This window comes from Podarcis pityusensis, assembly GCF_964106645.2.
Source record: "Podarcis pityusensis genome assembly, chromosome: 2".
NCBI lineage: Eukaryota > Metazoa > Chordata > Lepidosauria > Squamata > Lacertidae > Podarcis > Podarcis pityusensis.
In genome coordinates, this window is record NC_138029.1 from 126054546 (window position 1) to 126081348 (window position 26803).

The 26803-nt window shown below is 44.3% G+C and overlaps 2 protein-coding genes across 3 annotated transcripts in view; both read right to left on the bottom strand.

Moving 5' to 3' along the window:
• LOC308469735 (uncharacterized protein) overlaps positions 1–26803 on the bottom strand; it is a gene marked incomplete at its 3' end in the record, with an annotated part of 109947 nt that overhangs the window by 21023 nt on the left and 62121 nt on the right. The window lies entirely within an intron of this gene.
• LOC308469793 (uncharacterized protein) lies at positions 1655–12629 on the bottom strand. The gene is made up of 3 exons (XM_080992746.1): positions 12518–12629; positions 10524–10607; positions 1655–4907 (listed from the first exon to the last, which is right to left on the bottom strand). The coding sequence occupies exon 3, from the start codon at positions 4792–4794 to the stop codon at positions 3340–3342; it is 1455 nt and encodes a 484-aa protein (XP_080848872.1). The 5' UTR covers positions 4795–4907; positions 10524–10607; positions 12518–12629; the 3' UTR covers positions 1655–3339.

Sequence of the window (26803 nt, forward strand, 5' to 3'; positions counted from 1 at the left end):
AGTCCTTTGAGGTCCTTGCAACCCCCTGCCCAACCCCCACGAACCTGGGGGGGGGAGAGAGCTCTTTAGGGGGCTCAGAAATGGGTGTCCCTTGAGAAGGGGTGAGGACTCCAAGTGGGGAAAGAGGGTGGGCCCCTGTATTTGGCAGATGCTTTCTTTGTGACCCCTGCATTGTGGAGGGGTTGGACTAGATGACCCTGGGGGTCCCTTCGAACTCCACAGTTTTATGGTTCTGGGGGGTAGAGGACAGATTGAATTAGTATCACCAGAAAACATTTAAAAACGGAGCTCCTTGTGTGACCTGAACTGTGGGTTCTCACATATGTTAATGTCCAAAATTCAGCATTCGATTGACGTTGGAGAGAGACTAAGTTGAGAAATAAGACCAAGGGTAGATATTGATATTGCAATGTATTAGATAAAATGTAAAGAAATATACAATAAGAAGAGTACATTCATTTGTAAAAAAGGAATATACAGTGGTACCTCTGGATGCGAACGGGATCGTGTTCCGTTACTTCCAGGTGCCCGCGGAATTCAACACGAAAACGCTCAACCCGAAGCTACTTTAACCTGAGGTACGACTGTACAACGGGATAGACAGCAAGTCTGAAGTGTTGGAATATATATGATTTTGGAATAGTTTTTTTGTCCTTATGTCCCCCCTCTCCCTTTAAGTATATAAACTTTGTATACAAGCTGAAAATTACAGTATAATAAGCCTTGTGATATAATATGATTATGTTAACCGATGTAACATAAGAACATTAATAAATAAATAAAACTGGAAGGTCCACCCCCCCAAGTTTATTATTATTGGGCAAAAAAATTCCTGCATTGCAGGGGTTGGACTTGATGACCCTGGGCGGTCCCTTCCAACTCTGTAGTTCTATGATTAACCACCAGTCAATAATGTGGGGGACTCACCCGCTAACTGCCCCCTATTAAATATACAGTGGTACCTCGGGTTACATATGCTTCAGGTACATACGCTTCAGGTTACAGACTCAGCTAATCCAGAAATAGTGCTTCAGGTTAAGAACTTTGCTTCAGGATGAGAACAGAAATCGTGCCACGCGGCGCGGCAGCAGCTGGAGGCCGCATTAGCTAAAATGGTGCTTCAGGTTAAGAACAGTTTCAGGTTAACTACGGACCTCCAGAACGAATTAAGTACTTAACCCGAGGTACGACTGTAGCACGCACATCTCACTGTGTGCAAACTACAAAAATCCATACAATTTACCAATAGGTCTTACAGGAAAAGGCAAGGGGTGAGAAGGTGAAAAATGGCTTAGTCATGTATAATGAGATAAGATTCTGTAAGACCTATTGCAGTCGTTAAGAGTCGTCAACAGGCTCATCTCAGCTATCTGCCAATCTCCCATTCCCACCACCCTTCTGAGTAATACCCCTCCCCTTCTTCTCACTATATAGAAGGATCTGGCAACTTCTGTTTCAGTGTATCTGAAGAAGTGTGCATGCACACGAAAGCTCATACCAAAAACTAACTTAGTTGGTCTTTAAGGTGCTACTGGAAGGAATTTTTTCCTTTTGAAATAGTTTACTCCAGGCTTTACAATACGGGGTAAGAATTTCCTTCCAAACCACCCCTCAAGGAATAACACCTCAAAGAAAAACACAGTCAAGAGATAGGAAAATTCAACGTCCGGAAGGGACCCAGTTTATTGAGAGATAAGATATTGCAATACCTCCAGCGACACAAAACCCGAGGTTCATTTTAGCACAACTTTGAGGGGTTTTTTTGAGAAAGGTACAGGCATCAGCTCACAGAAGTTATACATGTAAGGGAAAGTCACAGGTCAGGGAGCTAAAACTGTTCTTCTGTTCATTATTTTGGGTATCCTGGTGTCTTGCTGTCTTAGGATTTACATTTCACTCATTTATTGTCCATCTCCCTGACAACCAGACCTTTAGAAAGTCCTTAACTTACCATTCCAATGGCTTCCAACGCCTGGGAAGAAGACTCAAGGGAAGAAGAGTCGGTCTCATAAAAATTCTATTTCTAAACCTTTTAAACAGTTGTTCGAAAGATAAGCGGGTGGAAGTCGGGGTTGAGAAGTCCACGTAGCCTAGAAATTATCAGAGCACTGAGACATAGCTTCCATCAGAGAAAGTAAGATGAAGGTATAACAAAGGTACATATATTTCATTCACTGTTAAGTTAAACAAATTCTATCATATGCTAAATGGGTTAACTAATTCTACAACAGAAACACCAGTTCATTCTCGACTTGAGAGGTTGCAAAACGTGGGGGCAGATCCAGAAGGCAGATCCAGCCCCCCCCAAGAGAAACTGCAGCAGCTGATTTAGAACACTCTTTCCCTCCAAGCCGTATTAATGGATCCTTCTCTAGGAGGACTTGGAGGAGCCACAGACCCTTGGGAAGGAGAGAGGAGCAAAGATGCCCCACAGCCCCTCTGGAGAAGTTATTGAGAGCACCCCAAACAGAATCACCCACCAAAGGCCACGTTTCTCTCTCTCCACCACCTTCTCTTCCCCCAGGGTTGCTTTTATTCATCTAGAGGAGCGGGGGAGGGAGTCTCTTTCACACCCCCTCTGGACACCCCAGGTACCCTGCTTTCTTCATTCCTCTATTCCTGCTGCCACTGGAAATAATCTTTTATCTGAACATTGTGCCCTTCAGAGAACCAAGGAAGAGGAAGGGTTGTAACACAATTAGTGTATCTGTTATAAAAACTACAGAAGGGGTTTATGCACATAAGAAGATGGCCTCACTCTGCGTCTTATCTGCTCATTTAGTATAATTACAACAACAGGTGTTATACGGTTGTTCGTATACTACTAATATAACGAACCCTGCTTCCAAAGCATCACAACTTTCACCCTGCAATTTAAAAAATGCTCTATTAGCAATTCCGAAACACCAATATTTCCAACTCTCTCTACCAAAGACTGAACTTCAGCCGAATCAAAGAGCATCAACATTGACCACCAGCATTGCAGGTTCACGCTCTCTGTAAACAGTTCATGACATATGATACTGCATTTACTATTGTGAGACATCACCTTCATTACTTGAATACATGGGTACAATTTTACATGCAGACACCAGAACTTCGCATGTACTCTATGCATCTAACGGCTGATGTACATTAAGGTCTGCACTCCAACTGAAGCTCCTTCCACAATGACTGAAGCTCTTTCCATATTCCATATATTTAAATGATTTCTCACTATCAGTAAAGCTCTTTGCACACACAATCCTCACATTTAAAAGCTTTTCCCCCTGCTGTGAATGTTCTCTGGTGTCTTTAAAATGTCCGCTTTGACCGAGTCTCTTTCCACACTCCTTACAATTAAATGGCTATTTTCTGGTGTTGAGTTCGCTGATGTATCTTAAGGTTTCCACTTTGACTGAAGCTTTTTCCACATTCCATACATTTAAATGGTTTCTCCTTTGTGTGAGTCTGTAGATGGCTTCTAAGGGTTCCACCATAACGGAAGCTCTTTCCACACTCCATACATTTAAATGGTTTCTCCCCTGTGTGCGTTCTTTGGTGGCTTTTATAAGTTCCACTTTGACTGAAGCTCTTTCCACAGTCTATACACTTATATGGGTTCTCCCCTGTGTGAGTTCTTTGGTGCAGTCTAAGGTTTTTGGTTGAAGTGAAGCTCTTTCCACACTCCATACATTTATATGGTTTCTCCCCTGTGTGAGTTCGCTGATGTATTCTAAAGGTTCCACTATGACGAAAACTCTTTCCACACTCCATACATTTAAATGGTTTCTCCCCTGTGTGTGTTCTTTGGTGGCTTTTATAATTTCCAATATGACAGAAGCTCTTTCCACACTCTTTACAGTTATATGGGTTCTCCCCTGTGTGAGTTCTTTGGTGCAGTCTGAGTACACTTTGACTGAAGCTCTTTCCACACTCCATACATTTAAATGGTTTCTCCCCAGTGTGAGTTCGCTGATGTGTTCTTAGGTTTCCATTATGAACAAAGCTCTTTCCACACTCCATACATTTGAATGGTTTCTCCCCTGTGTGAGTTTTCTGATGTGTTCTGAGGTATGCACTTTGACTGAAGCTCTTCCCACATTCCATACATTTAAATGGTTTCTCCCCTGTGTGTGTTTTCTGATGTTTACTAAGGTTTCCACTTTGACTGAAGCTCTTCCCACATTCCATACATTTAAATGGTTTCTCCCCCGTGTGAGTTTTCTGATGTGTACTAAGGTTTCCACTTTGACTGAAGTTCTTTCCACATTCCATACATTTAAATGGTTTCATCCCTGTGTGAGTTTGCTGATGTATTGTAAGGGCGTGCCTACGACCAAAGCTGTTTCCACATTCCATGCATTTAAATGGTTTTTCTCCCGTGTGAATTCGCTGGTGTGTTCTAAGGTCCCCACTTTGACTGAAGCTCTTTCCACACTCAACACATTTAAATGGTTTCTCTCCCGTGTGAGTTCGCTGATGTATTGTAAGGGCGTCCCTACGACGAAAGCTCTTTCTACATTCCATACATTTAAATGGTTTCTCTCCCGTGTGAATTCGCTGATGTGTTCTAAGGTCCCCACTTTGTCTGAAGCTCTTTCCACACTCAATACATTTAAATGGTTTTTCCTTTGTGTGAATTCTTTGATGGATTCTAAGTGCTCCACGCTGACTGAAGCTCTTTCCACACTCTATACATTTAATTGGTTTCTCTCCCTTGGGCATTTGTTGATGTTTCCTATGAGTTTTACTCCAGTTCAAGCTCTTTTTGCACTGCATAGCTTTAGATGGTTTATCTTCTGTTGAGTTCATTATTGTAAACTCAGTGTGCACACAGACAGAAGAACATTATGCACATTTTAACTTTGTCTTCATTATTCTCAATGAAATTGAAGGTGTCTCCTCAGAATTTGGATCGCCTTTTCCTTTGGGGGAAAGAAAACCATTTTAGGGTTTCACGGAAGAGGGAAAAGGAACTTAACACAAAGTGTGCCTAATTAACACCACCGTCTTTTTTATTTAAAAGCATCTCCTAGATTCTCTCCTCTCTTCTCTATGTCTCCCTGAGGAAGTATGGCCAGGGAATGGACCACCTGATCTCATGCCCGTCTTGTGATATAGAACTATCCTTGTGGAAATTATCTGTCCAGGACTCTCTCACTTTTCTTTCTCCTTTGGGGTGGGTGGTTAAGCAAATATGTGTGACACTGAAAAAGCTGAATTCTAATGGGAAGACTTTCAGAGGAAAATATCCTTTGGAATAATATACCAATTGCATGTAAGCTGTCAATTGGATTACAAAAGTGGATTATGCATTTCCTAAATGTGGCCAAAAGACTGATACTGATAAATTAGAGGAATAAAGATATGTTTCACCTTAATTCATTAATATAATATATCATCATTCAAACCCCATCCATAAGGCTGGGTTTTCCAAGCCTCTGGGCAGCTCCCAACAGAATATTAAAGACACGCTAAAACATCAAACATCGACTTCCAGTTGGTCCACAGAACTGAGAAGAGATGGGACTCAGCCCTTAGGGGAGAGTTCAGCTCTTTGGGAAACAAAGGGAGAGTCTGCAAGGGCGCCACAGCCCCCCAAACCCTCAAAAGGATTATTTTGAGGCCACCAGCACCATAAGGATGTCTCTCCGGTGCCGAAAACGCTCCCCTTGGAGAGCAGAAAGTGCAGTGAGATCAAGACGCTAGCGCGGGACGCCATCAACTACTCGGAGAAGTGAAGCCTTGAGTCTATCCAGCACAGTGGCTGATTTTCGAACAAAAAGAAACCTGAATCTGGCAAAATGTTGGGAAATTCTAATTGAGAAAGATTTGGAAGATAGAAGGGATAAAAAAGGAGGCCAGCCCTGACTGTGATTGATTTACACTGCATGAATTACCTGCAAAACGGAGTAAGATTCTAATCTCCTACAGCAAATAAAAATAATAAATATCCTTTTTTAGTTCTGAAGGTTTGGTTTACTGAAAGGGAGGTGGAAATCCCTAGAAAATAAACTTATTTGAAACCCTTTGGGAGTTGAAGGAGCCCGCTGGAGAAGGAGCTTCCGGCTTTTACTTTCAATTTTAATTTAAACTGCGCAATTTGTAAAAAATATGTTTATAGAGCTATTTTTGTGAATTAAAATACCAGACCAGCAGAGACAAATATCAAAAGACTGCTAAAGTCTGGTACTGTAAGAAATTTGAGGAGATATTTACAGGAAGAGACTTGGGGACACCCTCCCCCTTTGGGTTAATGAGCATGATGGATTTATTTTCTCTCTCTCTTTTAACTTCACCTTTTTCATTGTGAAGACATTATAATTGTAGTGAATACCTTCCTCTTTTCCTTTCTCCTGGAATATAATGCAGTGGAAGTTGGATTAAGCCACCAAGAGGCGGAAGAATTTGTTTTGTTTTGTTGGTACTTGGTTTTGATTTCTTCTTTTTCTTGGGACGGGGACCCAGTGGAAAGTGCAAAAAATCTGTGGAAGTGGTGGAAGACATTTTTCTCCTGCTTTCTCTTTGTTTTTGTACAAATAATTATTGGATTATTGCAGCATTTACCCTTTGTCCCCCTCTCAGCTATATACATTTGATATAGAACTGGTTGGAGGCAAAAGGGCCACTTAGTGGTGAAAGAGGAAATAACAGTTTAAGAATGACATCATCACAGAAAAAAGGAGGGGAGGGGCAGCATCAGGAGAGACCCGGAGAGGGTCAAAGCAAGAAATGGAAGGGAAAGGAGATGTTGCAAAAATGTTTGCAGAACTGAAGAAAGATATTAAAGATATTAAACAAAGTGAGAAAAATATGGAAAGTAGATGGGAGCAGATGGACAAAAAATTAGATTTAACTGTGAATGAGATGAAAGCCCAGATAAAAGATGTGAGCAAGAGAACACAAAATTTAGAGGAAAGATTGAAACCTATGCAACGAAAAGTAAGGAATTTAAAAAAGGAGGATGAGAAAAATAAAGGTGCAGTGTCAGAGCTGAATAAGGAACAGGAGGAATTGTGGGATGCAATTGTGGTGCAGGAATTGAAGCAAAGAGAGATAAATTTTGAGAATCAGATCTCTCCCAGAAACAGCAGGAAAGAATATTTTAGAAGAATTAATTATTGAAATTGCACAATGGCTAGGAATTGGAAAAGATGAATTTGCCAATACAGTATTGAATGCATTTAGGATAAAAGTTAAATCAAAAAAAGGAAAAAAGATTCCAGGAGATTGTTTGATGATATTTAAAAATAAGTAGATGAGAAATTTAATTTTGCTAAAAAAATAAGAGAAAAGAAGCTCTATATTGATAGAGCAATGATAATCATATTTAAGGAAATTCCACTTTGTCAGCTGAAATGACGTGATGGATATAAACCTCTGACACAAGTGCTGAGAAAAAACAATATTGATTTTAAATGGGAGTATCTGGAAGGAGTCTCCTTCTACTACAAGGAAAAGTTAAACTGAAAAAGTTGAAGTAAAAAAATTCCTCCAGAGGTACAGGGAACTGGATAAAGAGGAAGAAGGGGCAGCAGCAGCAGCAGGAACAGATACCATAGACCAAGAATAAGAAGTAGAAGTAGAAGATAATAAATTAGAAGAAGAAGAGGAGGAGGAGGAGGAGGAGGAAGGATAAGTTTAAAAGACTCTAGTTCACAAATAGTAGCAAAAACAAAACGGCATGAACACTTATGACATGGAGTGTTAATGGTTTGAATAACAAAACTAAAAGAAATAAAGTTGAAAAGATTCTATTAAAAAGAACTTACGATATTATTTGTTTTTGAGAGACTCATGTTGCAAGAAAACATAGAAGAATTTTGGTAAAAAAGAAATTAGGAAGTGAATTTATTTCATCAGACAGGAGTAAAAAGAGGGGTGGTGTTGTATATAAAAAATAAATATGAAGCGAGACAAATCTTTGTGGATCAAAAAATAATTATGGGGGACCTGAATGGGGTAATTTCATTGGAAATTGATAGAATGAGAAATGGGAATAGACTAGAAAGAAGGTAAACTACCCAAAACTTTCTTCTCTATGGTAGAAAGCTGCAATTTGATTGATGTGTGGAGATTAAAACACCCATTGGAGAAACAATATACAGTGGTTCCTCGGGTTAAGAACTTAATTGGTTCTTGAGGTCTGTTCTTAACCTGACACTGTTCTTAACCTGAGATGCCACTTTAGCTAATGGGGCCTCCCGCTGCTGCTGCGAGATTTCTGTTCTTATCCTGAAGCAGAGTTCTTAACCCCAGGTACTATTTCTGCTGTTTACCAGCTCCATCTGGTATGCAGGCTGAGACCCTATCTTCCCCTCGGACTGCTTCGCCAGAGTGGTGCATGCTCTGGTTATCTCTCGCTTGGAGTTCTGCAATGCGCTCTATTTGGGGCTACCTTTGAAGGTGACCCAGAAACTACAACTAATCCAGAATGCGGCAGCTGGACTGGTGACTGGGAGTGGCCATCAAGACCACATAACATCGGTCTTGAAAGACCTACATTAGCTCCCAGTACGTTTCCGAGCACAATTCAAAGTAACCTTTAAAGCCCTAAACAGCCTCAGTCCAGTATATCTGAAGGAGCATCTCCACCCCCATCGTTCTAGCCGGACACTGAGTTCCAGCACCAAGGGCCTTCTGGCGGTTGCCTCACTGCGAGAAGCCAAGTTACAGGAAACCAGGCAGAGGGCCTTCTCGGTAGTGGCACCCGCCCTGTGGAATGCCCTCCCTTCAGATGTCAAAGAGAAAAACAACTACCAGACTTTTAGAAGACATCTGAAGGCAGCCCTGTTTGGGGAAGCTTTTAATGTTTGATGCATTAGCGTATTTTAATATTTTGTTGGAAGCCGCCCAGAGTGCCTGAGGAAGCTCAGCCAGATGGGTGGGGTAAATAATAAATAAATAAATAAATAAAAGATGGTGATAAAAATTTCAGCTAGACCCTACTGGCACCATTGGAGGAAGTAATGAACAATATTTTGAAAAAAGGAGAAACACCAGAGACTTGGAAAGAAGCATATATTACACTGATACCCAAACCAGACTCAGACTTATGACAGGTTAAAAACTACAGGCCGATTTCTTTGTTGAACAGTGATCATAAACTATTTGCAAATATTAAAGTTTTCTTCCTGGCCACCAGATGAAGGACAATATAAGGAATATTGTGAATATTATTGAATACTTGATGGCCAGGAATGAAAAGCAGGCAGCCATAATATTTGTGGATGGTGAGAAGGCCTTAAATTCTAGGGAATTTAAGATTAAAAACTTAGAAAGGATGGAAATGGGTCAATTGTTTATGAGAAGTTTAAAAGCAATATTTCAAGTCAAAAGGCAAAAATTATTGAAAATAATCTATTAACAGAAAATATTGAAATTACAAAAGGGACAAGACAAGGGTGTCCACTATCACCATTGTTATTCATATCGGTTCTGGAAGTTCTCCTGAATAATATAAGGTTAGCAGAAGGAATTAAAGGAATACCAGTCAGAAGGAAAGAATATAAAAGAATATATAACCCCCCAAAATATAAATTTCTATCAAGAAAACCACAACCAGGTATGGAATAAGATTAAGAGAGATTTGGAAGTGTGGGGAAGGATGAAATTGTCACTTTGGGGAAGGATATCGGTTATAAAAATGAATGTGCTACCAAAATTGTTATTTTTGTTTCAGTCAATTGATGGAGTACACAGAATTAGCCAAGATGACCGGGAGAATCCGAGAACAGCGGGACCAAAAATTCCTGAAGGACTGGAGTAAATTATTTGAAGGGCAATGGTGTTCAATTGAATACGCTTGTAGGATAACAAGAAGTCTTGTAAAAAATGGAGATAAGAAATATTGTTAATAAGAGTTAAAATATAGGATGTTAAGATTTTGATTATATAAACAGTAGTAAAGAGACAAATTGTAAACAGAAGAGAGATAGGATGAAATCATTAGAAGGGAATGATGGAAGTCACTGGCTAAAAGTAGCCAAGATGTGTAAGAGATGATAAGATGGATGTTTTGTTTGGAAAGTTTATGTTTAAAATATATAATAATAACAACAACAACAACAACAACAACAACAACAACATCAAACATCAAAACCTTCCCTAAATAGGGCTGCCTTCAGATGAATTGACAATCTGAGAACACTCACAATGGTTGAATGGATTGCTTATAGACGTAGACTTTGTTTGGATAAACAAGGGCTCTGGTGCCTGTTTATGGACTCTGTGCTTATTTGCAACCATTCAGATGTAATTGGCCAGGACTAAGCCATTCCACTTGAAGTCTGGAATGTCATGTGGATTTATAGCTCTTCTTCGTGCTTTGCTTTCCTACGCTCTGAATGCTGCTGTTTGTGTGAACTCTGTGGAGAGGCCAGTTTGGTGAAATGATACTGGACCCAAGTAGTCAGTGAATTATGAGCAGAATACCATAATTCCTTAACATCCTACAGATCTGGAAGGGCTCTTTCTATGTTCCTACACGCTGAAAGGAAACACACAAAGATACAGTCTCACAGAAAAGTGGAAGTACAGACCTCTCAATTTGTCCAGGACATGTCTCCACGATTTTCTTTTTCAATGCAACTGATGTCAGACTGGTGTATCAGACTCTGTCCTAACTGGAATAAACAAAACAGAAGTGTTATTGATGTCCTATGTGATTGTTAATATCAAAAATATTCATCTTTAGAAGTAGAGCTAACAAAGTATCTAGTGGCCCATTAAAGGCTAATAAAGATAAGATGGGCTTTGGTTTTGGGAGGCACCAGTGCGATGATGTAGAAAAGAAAGCTCAAAATTCCAGGATTCCTATAAACTATAATCCCACCAATTTACCTTGTTTCAGTTTGTAGGATTGACAAGTTGACAAACAATAAAAAAATTCCTTCCAGTGGCTCCTTAGAAACCAACTCAGTTTGTTATTGGTATGAGCGTTTGTGTGCTACTGGAAGCATTTTTTAAATATTGTTTCAACTATGGCAGCCCAATACGGCTACCTACCTGTATCTAGAATTTGACAGACCTTACTTGTAAAACAAGTGGTACCTTGGTTTGCAAGCAGTCTGGTTTGCATATCTTTTGGATTACAAACACTTCAAACCCGAAAGTCCGTGTCCTGGTTTGCAATTTTTTGGGGGATTACAACCATTTTATTTTATTTTTGGATTACGAATAAAAACTTTCGAGATGGACAAGACGACCCTCTTGCTAGCTCAATTTGTGCTTAAGCAGGTAACTGTATAGCAAGAACAACAGAACAGGAATAAAAAGGAAGACAACTTCTTAGGATAAAGGAACTCAGTGGTCCCACAGTTACTCTGGAGAACTTCCTAAAGGTCCCTGTAAGGTAGTCCAGGTAAAGAAGAGAAGAAAACCCAGGTAAGGGAGGAAGAGTAAGAGAAGGGAGGAGGAGGGGAAGGAGACACAGGAGGATTCTGGACATTTGGGTGGGGGAGTCCCAACCCCCAGGACAACCCTTGTTTCTCTGAATCTGATGGTCTCCCCCTCCTCAGAGAGTGAAAAGGCCGCAGGAAGAGAAGAGAGGAAAGCGGAGACAGGAGACAAAGGAGGAGAAAGGGAAGAAGAAAGGAAGATCCCTTCAGAAATGGCGCTCCTGACTTTTCTCTTCTGCCCTCCCTGGAGCTCTCATGCAGCTGACCTGGCCAGGGGGTTGCTCTGCCCACCAGGTCTGCCCTCTTGAAATCTGGACCTCCTGCCAGCACAGAGGTGGGCCAGGACCACCCACACGGGACCCCCCTCCTGCAATAAACTCGAAGCCTGAGCGAGGGAGGAAGTTTCCGGTAACTTAAGGGAGGGGGTTCATCCCAGAATCTTCCTGCCTTTTCCCTCCAGTGGCTGGACTTGGGAGAAAGAAGCGTCCTGGAAAGAACTGGGTGGGGAAATGGGACCCCCCTTTTTTTCAAGGATCCCTCCCTGTCCCAAGATTTCTTGCCAGGAAGGGAAAAGCCAAGGCAGCCCCTCTGGAGATTCCCCCGCCAGCGCCCAAGATGGAGATATCTCTTCCAAAAGGCCCCGGGTCTCTCCCTCTCCCCCCCCCCCAGGGTTCCCCCCTCCCCCGCCAAGGATGCTTCCATTGATCCCCCAGCCCCCCAACTTCCTATGCCCTCCTCCCTCCGTCCCTGAGACGCCCCTGCGCCCAGAAACCCCCCTTGGCTCCGCTCACCCCTCGCCCCCAAATGCGCGTGGCGAGGGTGCTTCCAAGGAGAAGGCGCCACGGAAACCCGGCAGGGGCTTCCTCTGTAGAAAGGACCCCTGCACCCCCGCCCTTGTGCATGTCCCATAGTGTTGTTATGGGGGGGTGATCTTTTGTGGGGGAGGGGCTCCAAAGGAGATCGAGCCACGCAAGTCCTGCAGGTCTTGGGTCCCCACTTCGCAGCGGGATTGCATGGATCCAGACTCTCCTGATGGGCCCCAGTAAAGGCGCTTTTGGGGAAGGTGGGGAGATATGGAGGGGTCTTTGTCCTTTTCCCCCCCTCCCCGCCCCCCTTGCCCATCCCTGCATCTTTACCCCTTTGTCCTCTCTTCTGCCCCTCCGCCTCCCTTGCTCGCTCTTCCGATGTCTTTTCCTGCAACAGAAAGAGCAGGGCGGGAGGAGTTGGTCCAGCGACGCCCCCCCCTTTCTAAAGCCCCTCCCGATGCTCCTTTTTCCCGCCTGCCAGGAAAAGTCCGGCCCATAGAGCTACGGGGCAGAGCAGCCCCTGCCGGTGCTCGGATGGGAACCTGCGCTGAGGGTTTTCCCAGGGGTTGCATGGGAGGCCTCTCTATCTCTCTCCTCTCTATGATGGGGGGCAGTACTTCCCTGCTCAGTTCCCCTGGGATCCTGCATCTCAGCCCCTTTTCTGTGGTTAGACCAAGCCTGCAGGGCGGTTCTTTGGCCACTGCTTCCCTGCCTCTTGTATAGAGAAAAATAATAATAATAGTAGCTCCTTAAAGACCAACTAAGTTAGTTCTTGGTATGAGCTTTCGTGTGCATGCACACTTCTTCAGATACTTGTATCTGAATACTTGTATCTTGTATAGAGCGAGCAGGAAACTCTGCACATGCTCAGAGAATACTGTACGAACTCCCACCACACCGTTTTCACTTTTAGTTTGCCACTAAACGAACCGCCAGTCAATAATGCAGGGCTCTTTTGCCCCACCTGGATCATGAACCCGCAACCCTGAAAGGAGGGGCCTCATGCTGTGCCCACTGAGCTCTCCCACCTTTCGCCCCTAAGGGACCGGGGCCCCTAGGAGTTGGCCCCTATGGATGCACCTTTCTCAGCCCGGGAGCCTAGCCGAGCGTTGCCACGTCCAGAATCTGGTGGGATCCCATGGCGGGATCCGGATCCCTCCCGGTGCCTTGCCCACTTTCTCCCTGGGCAGAAATCCCCGAGCGGCGAGGCCACGTAAGGGTTAAGGAGAGAGAGAGAAAAAAGGCCCCTCTCTCCATCACCCCACTTCTCTTTCCGCTTGTTTTGGGAGGCCTCTGGGGTGGCAAGTCCTTTGGGTGAAGGGGAGGCTCTGGGGCGGCTGGGGTGCAGAAAAGGCTGTTGGGGGGCTGAGAGATGAATTGGAGGATCCCCTGGATGGGTGGGTGGAAAGGGTTACCGGAAAATCCGAGGGCTCTCTTGGACAAAACAAAGACACCAACCAGAGCAATTCAGAGCAAAACAGCAGCCAGTAGGCTCGGTCTTTATTGAGAAAAGACTGTCGCGACAGGACTCCCACCGCCCACGAGGTGAAGCAAAATGGAAGCCCCGAACAAAGGGAGACCCTGACTTTTATTAGTTGCTAATCCCCTTAGCTACACCCTCAGAATTACATCATATTTACATCATGATTATATTGAAAAACAGGAGGAGTCAGGGGAGGGATCGGGCAGGTAACCCGAGTATCTCAGCACCTGGTCAGTGCCCCTCTCCCCCTTTCCTGTGAGTCATTTTGGAAGACAAAGGAAAAAGGCGCAGCTTCCTGCCCCCTGGGGGGAATCCGGTCAGAGTCCCTTTGTCCTGGCCGAAGCAGAATACACTTATCATATGCAGTCTATTGTGTCCTTGGTGGTTTTCCGTCTGAGCCCATCAAGCAGGCTATCGGGGCAGTTGGGAGGAGGCGCTGAGTACGTGCTTGCTTGGTTGGGGGATTATGGCTGGTTGGTGCCTGGTCACCCCCCTTTGATAGTCCTTGTAATCTGAAGTAGAATAAAAGTGGTCCGATGGAAATCCGATGTACGGCTGGTTTTTGGTGAATTTCTGAAGAAAAGGACTTTGACGTCCAACGTACTCCCAAGTTCCGGAAACAATGTTGCAACATTTTGATTAAATCAGTCACGGTCAATTGAATTCGGAAACATTGTATCAGCGAGCTGTCAAAGCGGGGAAGTAGTAGATGCCGGCTGTAGTACCTGCGTAGCCGCCACCAGGGGCGCTGTTCGCTAACACCGATTGGTCGAGACGGCAGCCAGAGTTCGGGCGCCCAATCAACCCATAATGGAGATAGGCGAAGCGGTGTGACCGGTCTACTGGGGAAATTATGTGATAAGGATAGGGCTCCCCTTAGAACTGTCAAAAATAGCGCTTCCTTATTTACAGAAGGCTTTTTAAGGAGATGGCCCTCTAAAGGGACGTCTCCAGGGCCGGGGAGGGGAGATGTGTGTGAGTGTGGTGCTTATGCATTACATATGAGTGTGTAAAAGAGGGGGTGGGTCTCTGGCCACAAAAGGAAACCATGGGACCCAAGGCCTTTGAGGTCCTTGCAACCCCCTGCCCAACCCCCATGAACCCGGGGGGGGGGGAGAGCACTTTGGGGGGCTCAGAAATGGGTGTCCCTTGAGAAGGGGGGAGGACTCCAAGTGGGGAAAGAGGGTGGGCCCCTGTATTTGACAGATGCTTTTTTTGTGACCCCTGCATTGCAGAGGGGTTGGACTAGATGACCCTAGGAGTGCCTTCGAGCTCCACAGTTTTATGGTTCTGGGGGTAGAGGACAGATTGAATTAGTATCACCAGAAAACATTTAAAAACGGAGCTCCTTGTGTGACCTGAACTGTGGGTTCTCACATATGTTAATGTCCAAAATTCAGCATTCGATTGACGTTGGAGAGAGACTAAGTTGAGAAATAAGACCAAGGGTAGATATTGATATTGCAATGTATTAGATAAAATGTAAAGAAATATACAATAAGAGTACATTCATTTGTAAAAAAGGAATATACAGTGGTACCTCTGGATGTGAACGGGATCGTGTTCCGTTACTTCCAGGTGCCCGCGGAATTCAACCCGAGAACGCTCAACCCGAAGCTACTTTAACCTGAGGTACGACTGTACAACGGGATAGACAGTAAGTCTGAAGTGTTGGAATATATATGATTTTGGAATAGTTTTTTGTCCTTGTGTCCCCCCCCCCCTTTAAGTATATAAACTTTGTATACAAGCTGAAAATTACAGTATAATAAGCCTTGTGTTATAATATGATTATGTTAACCGATGTAACATAAGAACATTAATAAATAAATAAAACTGGAAGGTCCACCCCCCAAGTTTATTATTATTGGGCAAAAAAATTTCTGCATTGCAGGGGTTGGACTTGATGACCCTAGGGGGTCCCTTCCAACTCTGTAGTTCTATGATTAACCACCAGTCAATAATGTGGGGGACTCACCCGCTAACTGCCCCCTATTAAATATACAGTGGTACCTCGGGTTACATATTCTTCAGGTACATACGCTTCAGGTTAGACTCAGCTAACCCAGAAATAGTGCTTCAGGTTAAGAACTTTGCTTCAGGATGAGAACAGAAATCGTGCCACGCGGCGCGGCAGCAGCTGGAGATCCCATTAGCTAAAATGGTGCTTCAGGTTAAGAACAGTTTCAGGTTAAGTACGGACCTCCAGAACGAATTAAGTACTTAACCCGAGGTACCACTGTAGCGCGCACATCTCACTGTGTGCAAACTACAAAAATCCATACAATTTACCACAGTTTATCTTGTAGTGAGTGAATATTGTCTCAGGCAGAAGTTGAACAAACAACCAGGAGAGTTTTATTAATAAAAAGAAGCTTTTGAAAGAAAGTGGGTCAGGAAATGTGTTCTCCTAGGTAGAAGTCAACTTATTTACTTAAACGTTAAGATGTCTCAGGCTTAAACACAGGATTACAGTCAAAGCTTCTCTTAAATTCTCTTCACTAAAAAAAAGTTGTTATACTTCATTTTCTGTTACTTAGTTATGACAGGTGGTTCAGTTAAATACAGCACATCTTACTTCCCCAATCAATACCCTGGTTCATGAGCGAGGGGCACTTTTCCCCAGCTCCCCCTCTAAGCAACCCCACTGCTGAGGTAATTCCAAAATGGCGTAACAGACCCAGGGGTCCCCCTCCCCCCTTGTGACTGGCTTGGGGGGGGTCTTCTCTCCCTAGAAGAACTACCCCCTCCTGACTGGAAAGGGACCCAGGGGAGCCTGAATCCCCCCAGGATCTGCTTCTCCTGCCTCAAGAGTCAGCCCTCCCAGGACACCTCTGTTTGTCGACCTCCCCCAGACCCACAACTGGGTCTCCCTCTCTAGGCTGGGAGGGTCTTTCCTCTCTCAGGGAGGGTGTTCAACTCAAACCAGAACCAGTTCTCCCTAAGGGAAATCCTATCCTCCTCCCCAACTCCCACCTCAAAACAATCCCTCTTCATCTTCTCTCATATCAAACCCTATCTCTCTCCCGCAGAAATGGCTCCTTTATTTTCCCTCCAAAAGTGCTGTTGTCCAATCAGAGAGAGGTTCCATCCCTCTGGTGGAATTTCTGGGGGACTGAATGACCAGACTCTGGTCCGGCTCTGCCTTCCGTCACACTTCTGCCTGAGAACAACCAGTACAGGTCAGCTGTAGGAAATTTCTGACCCTGAGCACAACCACCAGACCTACTAAAGGTCAATACTTTGTAAGGAAAACTTCAGGAACCTGGAATCTCCATGTATCTACATCACCTTGGGTTTCACGATATGGCAGTTCTAAGAGCAGAGGTGGGGAAAGCAGGAGTTTGCCTGTGAGAGGAAGAGTTTTGGGCTCCTTGTGAAAGGAAATTCCAGGAACCAGGAACAACTTCAGACAAGGCCTTTCCTAGGATGGAAAGAGAGTGAGGGAAATCTGACACTCCCTTATTCCTTTTGAAATAGTTTATTCCATGCTTTACGATACGGGGTAAGAATTTCCTTCCAAACTACCCCTCAATGGCCCATGGCCAGGGGAAGGAATAACACCTCAAAGAAAAACACAGCCAAGAGAGAGGAAAATTCAACGTCCGGAAGAGACCCAGTTTATTGAGAGATAAGATACTGCAATACCTCCAGCGACTCAAAACCAGAGGTTGATTTTAGTACAACTTTGAGAGGGATTTTTTGAGGAAGGTACAGGCATCAGCTCATAGAAGTTATACATGTAAGGGAAGGTTATAGGTCAGGGAGCTAAAATGGTTCTTCTGTCCATTATTTTGGGTATCCTGGTGTCTTGCTGTCTTAGGATTTACATTTCATTCATTTATTGTCCATCAACCTGACAACCAGACCTTTAGAAAGTCCTTAGCTTACCATTCCAATGGCTCCCAACGCCTGGGAAGAAGACTCAAGGGAAGAAGAGTCAGTTACATAAATCTTCTATTTCTAAACTTTTTAAACAGTTGTTCGAAAGATAAGTGGGTGGAAGTCGGGGTTGAGAAGTCCACGTAGCCTAGAAATTATCAGAGCACTGAGACATAGCTTCCATCAGAGAAAGTAAGATGAAGGTATAACAAAGGTACATAGAAGTCCGTGTATCTGAAGAAGTGTGCTTGCACACGAAAGCTCATACCAAGAACTAACTTAGTTGGTCTTAAAGGTGCTACTGGAAGGATTTTTTTTATTTTGATTATGGCAGACCAACACGGCTACCTATCTGTAAAAGGTACATATGTTTCATTCACTGTTAAATTATACAAATTCTATCATATGCTAAATGGGTTAACTAATTTTACAACAGAAACACCAGTTCAGTCTCGACTTGAGAGGTTGCAAAACGTGGGGGCAGATCCAGAAGGCAGATCCAGCCCCCCCCAAAGAGAAACTGCAGCAGCTGATCTAGAACACTCTTTCCCTCCAAGCCGTATTAATGGATCCTTCTCTAGGAGGACTTGGAGGAGCCACAGACCCTTGGGAAGGAGAGAGTAGCAAAGGATGCCCCAGAGCCCCTCTGGAGAAGTTACTGACAGCACCCCAAGCAGAATCACCCACCAAAGGCCATGTTTCTTTTTCTCCACCACCTTCTCTTCCCGCAGGGTTGCTTTTATTCATCTAGAGGAGCACGGGGGGGGGGGTCTCTTTCACACCCCCTCTGGACACCCCAGGAACCCTGCTTTCTTCATTCCTCTATTCCTGCTGCCACTGGAAATAATGTTTTATCTGAACATTGTGCCCATCAGAGAACCAAGTAAGAGGAAGGGTTGTAACACAATTAGTGTATCTGTTATAAAAACTACAGAAGGGGTTTATGCACATAAGAAGATGGCCTCACTCTGCGTCTTATTTGCTCATTTAGTATAATTACAACAACAGGTGTTATACGGTTGTTCGTATACTACTAATATAACGAACCCTGCTTCCAAAGCATCACAACTTTCACCCTGTAATTTCCACAATGCTCTATTAGCAATCCTGAAACACCAACATTTCCAACTCTCTCTACCAAAGACTGTACTTCAGCCGACTCAAAGAGCATCAACATAGACCACCAGCATTGCAGGTTCACGCGCTCTGCAAACAGTTCATGACATATGATATTGCATTTACTATTGTGAGACATCACCTTCATTACTTGAATACATGGGTACAATTTTACATGCAGACACCAGAACTTTGCATATACTCTATGCATCTAACGGCTGATGTATCTGCACTCCAACTGAAGCTCCTTCCACACTGACTGAAGCTCTTTCCACATTCCATATATTTAAATGTTTTCTCGCTATCAGTAAAGCAATTTGCACACACAATCCTCACATTTAAATGCTCCCCCCCCCGCTGTGAATGTTCTCTGGTGTCTTTAAAATGTCCGCTTTGACCGAGGCTCTTTCCACACTCCTTACAATTCAATGGTTATTCTCTGGTGTGAGTTCGCCGATGTCTCTTAAGGTTTCCACTTTGACTGAAGAGCTTTCCACATTCCATACATTTAAATGGTTTCTCCTTTGTGTGAGTCTGTAGATGGCTTCTAAGGGTTCCACCATTACGGAAGCTCTTCCCACACTCCATACATTTAAAAGGTTTCTCCCCTGTGTGAGTTCTTTGGTGCCTTTTATAATTTCCACTTTGACTGAAGCTCTTTCCACAGTCTATACAGTTATATGGGTTCTGCCCTGTGTGAGTTCTTTGGTGCAGTCTAAGGTTTTTGGTTGAAGTGAAGCTCTTTCCACACTCCATACATTTATATGGTTTCTCCCCTGTGTGAGTTCGCTGATGTATTCTAAAGGTTAGACTATGACGAAAACTCTTTCCACACTCCATACATTTAAATGGTTTCTCCCCTGTGTGAGTTCTTTGGTGGCTTTTATAATTTCCAATTTGACTGAAGCTCTTTCCACACTCTATACAGTTATATGGGTTCTCCCCTGTGTGAGTTCTTTGGTGCAGTCTAAGGAGTACACTTTGACTGAAGCTCTTTCCACACTCCATACATTTAAATGGTTTCTCCCCTGTGTGAGTTTGCTGATGTGTTCTGAGGTATCCACTTTGACTGAAGCTCTTCCCACATTCCATACATTTAAATGGTTTCTCCCCTGTGTGAGTTTGCTGGTGTATTCGAAGGGCCCCACTTTGATGGAAGCTCTTTCCACACTCCATACAGTGGAATGGTTTCTTCCCTGTGTGTGTTTTCTGATGTTTACTAAGGTTTGCACTTTGACTGAAGTTCTTTCCACATTCCATACATTTAAATGGTTTCATCCCTGTGTGAGTTCGCTGATGTATTGTAAGGGCGTCCCTACGACCAAAGCTCTTTCCACATTCCATACATTTAAATGGTTTCTCTCCCATGTGAATTCGCTGATGTGTTCTAAGGTTCCCACTTTGACTGAAGCTCTTTCCACACTCAACACATTTAAATGGTTTCTCTCCCTTGGGCATTTGTTGATGTTTCCTATGAGTTTTGCTCCAGTTCTGCATAGCTTTAGATGGTTTATCTTCTGTTGAGTTCATTATTGTAAACTCAGTGTGCACACAGACAGAAGAACATTATGCACATTTTAACTTTGTCTTCATTATTCTCAATGAAATTGAAGGTGTCTCCTCAAATTTGGATCGCCTTCTCCTTTGGGGGAAAGAAAACCATTTTAGGGTTTCACGGAAGAGGGAAAAGGAACTTAACACAAAGTGAGCCTAATTAACACCACCGCCTTTTTTATTTAAAAGCATCTCCTAGATTCTCTCCTCTCTTCTCTATGTCTCCCTGAGGAAGTATGGCCAGGGAATGGACCACCTGATCTCATGCCCGTCTTGTGATATAGAACTATCCTTGTGGAAATTATCTGTCCAGGACTCTCTCACTTTCCTTTCTCCTTTGGGGTGGGTGGTTAAGCAAATATGTGTGACACTGAAAAAGCTGAATTCTAATGGGAAGACTTTCAGAGGAAAATATCCTTTGGAATAATATACCAATTTCATGTAAACTGTCAATTGGCTTACAGAAGCGGATTATGCATTTCCTAAATGTGGCCAAAAGACTGATACTGATAAATTAGAGGAATAAAGATATGTCCCCCCTTAATTAATTAATAATAATAATAATAATAATAATTTATATTATTCAAACCCCGGCCATCCGGCTGGGTTTCCCCAGTCCTCTGGGCAGCACCGAACAAAATATTAAAAACACGATAAAACAGCAAACATTGATTTCCAGTTGGTCCACAGAGCTGAGAAGAGACGGGACTCAGCCCTTAGGGGAGAGTTCAGCTCCTTGCGAGACAAAGGGGGAGTCTGCAAGGGTGCCGCAGCCCCCTCAAAACACTCAAAAAAGGCCCAAAAAACTTTGAGAGACTATTTCGAAATAAACTTAAAAACGGATGTGGAAAAAAGAGTAATAATAATAATAATAATAAATTTTATTTATATCCCGCCCTCCCCAGCCGAAGCCGGGCTCAGGGCGGCTAACAACACTAAAATAGTGCAACATTATAAAAACATCAAAGAATTAATTAAAATCAAAATTGATGGCAACCATAAACTAAAGTATTGTAAAGATTGCCAAAGGAGGGAGTCAGGCTGCGCCCTGACCAAAGGCCTGGTGGAACAGCTCTGTCTTGCAGGCCCTGCGGAAAGATGTCAAGTCCTGGAGGGCCCTTGTCTCTTGTGACAGAGCGTTCCACCAGGATGGAGCCGCAGCCGAAAAAGCCCTGGCTCTAGTTGAGGCCAGCCTAACCTCTCTGAGGCCTGGGACCTTCAAGATGTTTTTATTTGAAGACCGTAAGTTCCTCTGTGGGGCATACCAGGAGAGGCGGTCCCGTAGATACGAGGGTCCTAGGCCGTATAGGGCTTTGAAGGTTAAAACCAGCACCTTAAACCTGATCCTGTACTCCACCGGGAGCCAGTGCAGCTGGTATAGCACCGGATGAATGTGATCCCGCAGTGAAGACCCCGTAAGGAGTCTCGCTGCGGCATTCTGCACCCGCTGGAGTTTCTGGGTCAGTCTCAGGGGCAGCCCCACGTAGAGCGAGTTACAATAATCCAGTCTGGAGGTGACCGTCGCGTGGATCACAGTGGCTAGGTCAGGGCGAGAGAGGTAAGGAGCCAACTGCTTAGCTTGGCGGAGATGAAAAAATGCCGCCTTTGTTATAGCTGCAATCTGCGCCTCCATGGAGAGGGAGGTATCGAAGATTACACCCAAACTCTTAACGGACGGTGCTGGCACTAATTGCACCCCCGCAAGAGATGGGAGTTGCCCCCTCAATCCCATATCGTCCCGTCCCAGCCAGAGGACCTCTGTCTTCGAAGGATTTAACTTCAACCGGCTCCCACGTAACCATCCAGCCACAGCTTCCAAGCATCTGATCAGTGTGTCTGGGGCCGAGTCAGGATGGCCATCCATCAACAGATAGAGTTGGGTGTCATCAGCATACTGATGGCAGCCCAGCCCAAAACTCCGGACAAGCTGGGCGAGGGGGCGCATAAAGATGTTAAAAAGCATCGGGGAGAGTATCGCACCCTGGGGCACTCCACACACCAAGGAGTGGCGGGATGACAGTTCCCCCCCAAGCGCCACCCTCTGTCCCCGACCAGAGAGAAACGAGCGCAGCCATTGAAGGACTGTGCCCTGGATCCCCACGTCGGCAAGGCGGTGGTCCAGGAGTTCGTGATCGACCATGTCGAAGGCTGCTGACAGGTCTAGAAGAATCAGCAGCCCCGACCCGCCTCGATCCAGCTGCCTGCGGAGATCATCTGTTAGGGCGACCAGAGCCGTCTCGGTCCCATGACCAGCGCGGAAGCCGGACTGGAATGGATCCAGAGCCGATGTTTCATCCAGAAACCTACCAAGCTGTTCAGCAACCGCTCTCTCAATCACCTTACCCAGGAATGGAAGATTCGAAACTGGGCGGTAATTGGATAGATCTAAGGGATCTAATGATGTTTTCTTTAAGAGCGGACGCACCACTGCCTCCTTCAGTTCCCCTGGGAATGTCCCGGTGCCAAGGGACAGATTGATGATATCCCCCAGGGGGGCCCGCACCTCGTCTGGACACGCTCTAATCAGCCAAGACGGGCACGGGTCAAGAGGACAGATGGTGGGCTTTCCAGCTCGGAGGAGTCTGTCCACATCGGCTGGGGATATCCGGTCAAAGTGGTCCAATACTGGACCCGAGGACAGTCGAGGGGCCTCCAGTTCCTTTATTGTATCCAAATTGGCAGGGAGGTCATGGCGGAGCGACAGGACCTTCTCCGCAAAAAAGCTAGCAAATGCCTCACAGCTGTGTGTCAAATTATTATTTAAATTTGGCTGTCCTTCGAGGGACGTTAAAGACCGAATTACACTAAATAATTGTGCCGGGCGAGAGCTAGCGGATGCAATGGAGGCCGAGAAGTAGGACTTCTTAGCGGCCTTCACTGCCATCTCGTAGGTTTTCATAAAAACTCTATAAGATGTTCTTGAGGCTCCGTCACGGGCACCCCGCCATACTCGCTCTAGCCGTCTGAGGTCCCGCTTCATTTTCCGGAGCTCCTCAGTAAACCAGGGAGCCCGGTTTCTACGGGGTCGCAGAGGGCGCTTAGGTGCGATCTCATTGATGGCTGCCAGGAGCTGGGTATTCCAGCCCTCAACAAGCTCAGTCAATGAGTCGCCAGGGGGAGAAAGGTCCCGCAAGGCTTGACGGAACCTATCAGGGTCCATCAGCCTCCGCGGGCGAGCCCAAATCGGCTCGCCACCTAAGCAGGGTGGGGGTGGAACATCAATCCTGGCTTTCAGAGCATAGTGATCAGACCATGGCACCTTGATCGAAGGAAACATGATCACATCTATACCGACACCAAAGATCAAATCCAGCGTGTGGCCTGCTTGATGTGTGGGGCCCGAAACAAACTGGGAGAGCCCTAGTGTCGCCATGGAAGACACCAGGTCCAGAGCCTGTGAGGAGGGAGTGGCATCGGCATGGATGTTGAAGTCCCCCAATACCAATAGGTTAGGGAACTCCAAGGCCCAGCCGGCCACCGCCTCCAGCAGGCCTGACAGGGTGGCTGCTGGTGCGCTAGGTGGCCGGTACACCAGCCAGACAGCCAAGCTCACCTCGGAGCCCCACACTAGGCCAACACATTCAATGCCGGGGATCGATGGCGGTGGTAGAGCCCTGAAAGAACAATCTTCCCGGATTAATAATGCCACCCCTCCCCCCCGGCCCACAGTCCGTGACTGGTGGAGGACGGAAAAACCCGGGGGCGCCATCTCTCGTAAGGTAACAGTATCCCCTTCGCGCACCCAGGTCTCCGTCACACAAGCCAGGTCGACCCCCTGCGAGATGATGAAATCTCGCAGGGTGGCGGTTTTGTTGCCTATAGACCTGGCATTGCACAACACCAGTGACGGAGGTGAGTAATCCTTGCTCACCCTACCCTCGTCTCTCGGGATGGGGCGCAGATTGGAAGGGGTACGAGCATATCCGTATCTCGATCCCCTTCGCCTATGACATCTGCCCCCACCGCCATACCTCCCTCGCCCCTCCACAGTAGGAATCCCAAGCCTCATACTCGCCTCCATTTACAAAATATAAAAGCAAACAAACAAACAAAAAACAATTACACCAAAACAAAACCAATCCCCACCCCACTCAACAACCATCCCACCCCAACCCAAAATAAAAGAAAACAAAATAAAAATACATGGATAAAAACCACCGTTTATGGTGGTACAACAAAATAAAAAGTAAAAACACTTTTAAAACATTTTAAAATATATAAAACGTTTAAACATTTGCTGCTGCAGCACCAGTGTCCTTAAAGTTGTGGCGGTGGTGAGTATGGGGCCCGCCCCCAGGCCCAAGGTGGAGAATGGGCTTGCAGGGGGAGCGGTCCTCCCCAAGACTCACCGGCAAATCTGGGACGCAAGTAAAGCTGTTATGCGAGGATTTTTAATACAACAAAACTCAATAAAGAAGAGAAACCAAAATGAGAAGATGGATAAGATTTTGGAAAAGATAAAAGGAGAAAAGAAATTGAGATCCAAACCAAAGTCCCAGGAGATTTTGAGAGAAATTAAGTTATATCAGACGCAATATATGGAATTGATGAATCAAGAAATAGAATGGAAGATTAAACAAATGAGACAAAGGACATTGGAATCTGCAGATAAATGTGGTAAACTTCTGGCTTGGCAATTGAAGAAAAGACAAAAATTAAATACGGTCACAAGCCTAGAGGTTGAAGGAAAGAACGTTTATAAGCCAAATGAGATCAGAAACTGCTTCCAGAGTTATTTTAAAAAACTATACTCACAAGGGCTGGAGAATGAAGGGGACATAGATGAGTTTCTTAAGAAATATGGATTACAAAAAATCTCTCAGCAAAGTAAAATAGATCTGAATCAGAAAATAACTGGACAAGAGATAGAAGGTGCCATTCAAAACATGCAACTGGGCAAATCTCCCGGACCAGATGGGTTGACTTCCAGATACTATAAAGCTTTGAAGGAGTGGTTGTTACAACCTTTGAAAGAAGTCTGTAATGAAATTTTAGAGGGGGAAAAGGCGCCAGAATCGTGGAAAGAAGCTTATATTACACTCATACCGAAAAACAGAGACTGAAAAGACTCAGCTCAAGAACTACCACCCTATATCATTACTCAATGTGGATTACAAAATTTTTGCAGACATTTTGGCAAAAAGATTGAAAAAAGTATTGGTGGAAGAGATTCATAAGGACCAAGCAGGCTTTCTCCCAGGAAGACATTTGTCAGACAATGTGAGGAATATAATAGACATTATGGAATTATTAGAAGTGAACATAAACACTAAAGCAGTATTGATATTTGTGGATGCAGAGAAAGCTTTTGACAACATTTCTTGGAGTTTCATGAAGAAGAATCTACATGGGATGGGGGTAGGCCAAGGATTTGAGAATGGTATGGGTGCAATATATTCTGAACAAAAGGCTAAGTTAATTGTAAATAATGTGGTTACGGAAGAATTTAAGATAGAAAAAGGGACACGACAGGGGTGCACAATTTCCCCATTACTTTTTATATCAGTCCTGGAGGTTTTGCTAAATATGATTAGAAGGGACCAGCTGGTTAAAGGGGTACAGGTCGGAGCTAAACAGTACAAATTGAGGGCCTTTGCAGATGACTTGGTACTTACTTTACAAGAGCCAGACACTAGTACGAAAAGGGTTTTAGAACTAATTCAAGCATTTGGTCAAGTTGCAGGATTTAAGTTGAACAAACAAAAAACTAAGGTATTGGAGAAAAACTTAACAGTTACTGAAAGGGAGCGGTTCCAGAATGAAACAGGACTAACTGTGGCAAAGAAGGTGAAATACTTGGGGATTAATATGACATCTAAGAATGTGAATCTATTTAAAGATAATTATGAGAAATGCTGGACAGAGGTAAAAAAAGATTTAGAAATATGGTCAAATTTGAAGCTTTCCTTGTTAGGCCGAATTGCTGTTATTAAGATGAATGTTTTGCCTAGAATGTTGTTTTTATTCCAAACATTGCAAATTGTGGACACGATGGATTGTTTCAAGAGGTGGCAGAAAGATATTTCGAAGTTTGTCTGGCAGGGCAAAAAACCCAGAATAAAATTTAAGATTTTAACTGATGTAAAGGAAAGAGGGGGATTTGCCCTGCCGGACTTAAAACTGTACTATGAATCAGCAGCTTTCTGCTGGTTGAAAGACTGGCTACTTCTTGAGAACACAGATATCTTAGATTTGGAAGGGTATAACAATGTTTTCCGATGGCATGCATATATATGGTATGACAAGGTGAAAGCTCATAAAGCTTTTAAAAATCACATTGTTAGGAAAGCATTATATAATGTTTGGATTAGATATAAAGATTTGTTGGAATATAAAGCCCCAAGGTGGTTGTCGCCAATGGAGGCTAAAGCCGTGAAAAAGCTTAACATGGAGGCCAAATGGCCAAAATATTGGGAAATTTTGGAACAAGAGGGTGATAAACTGAAATTATAGAGTTATGAGAAATTGAAGCCTAAAGTACGAGATTGGCTCCATTATTATCAAATAATGGAGGTGTGTAAACAGGACAGGAAAATTGGCTTCCAGGTGGAGAAATCAAAACTAGAAACAGAAGTGTTAGA

What these genes read in the sequence shown, in the direction of transcription:
- LOC308469793 (XM_080992746.1), bottom strand. Translation starts at nt 4,794, where the DNA reads ATGAACTCAACAGAAGATAAACCATCTAAAGCTATGCAGTGCAAAAAG.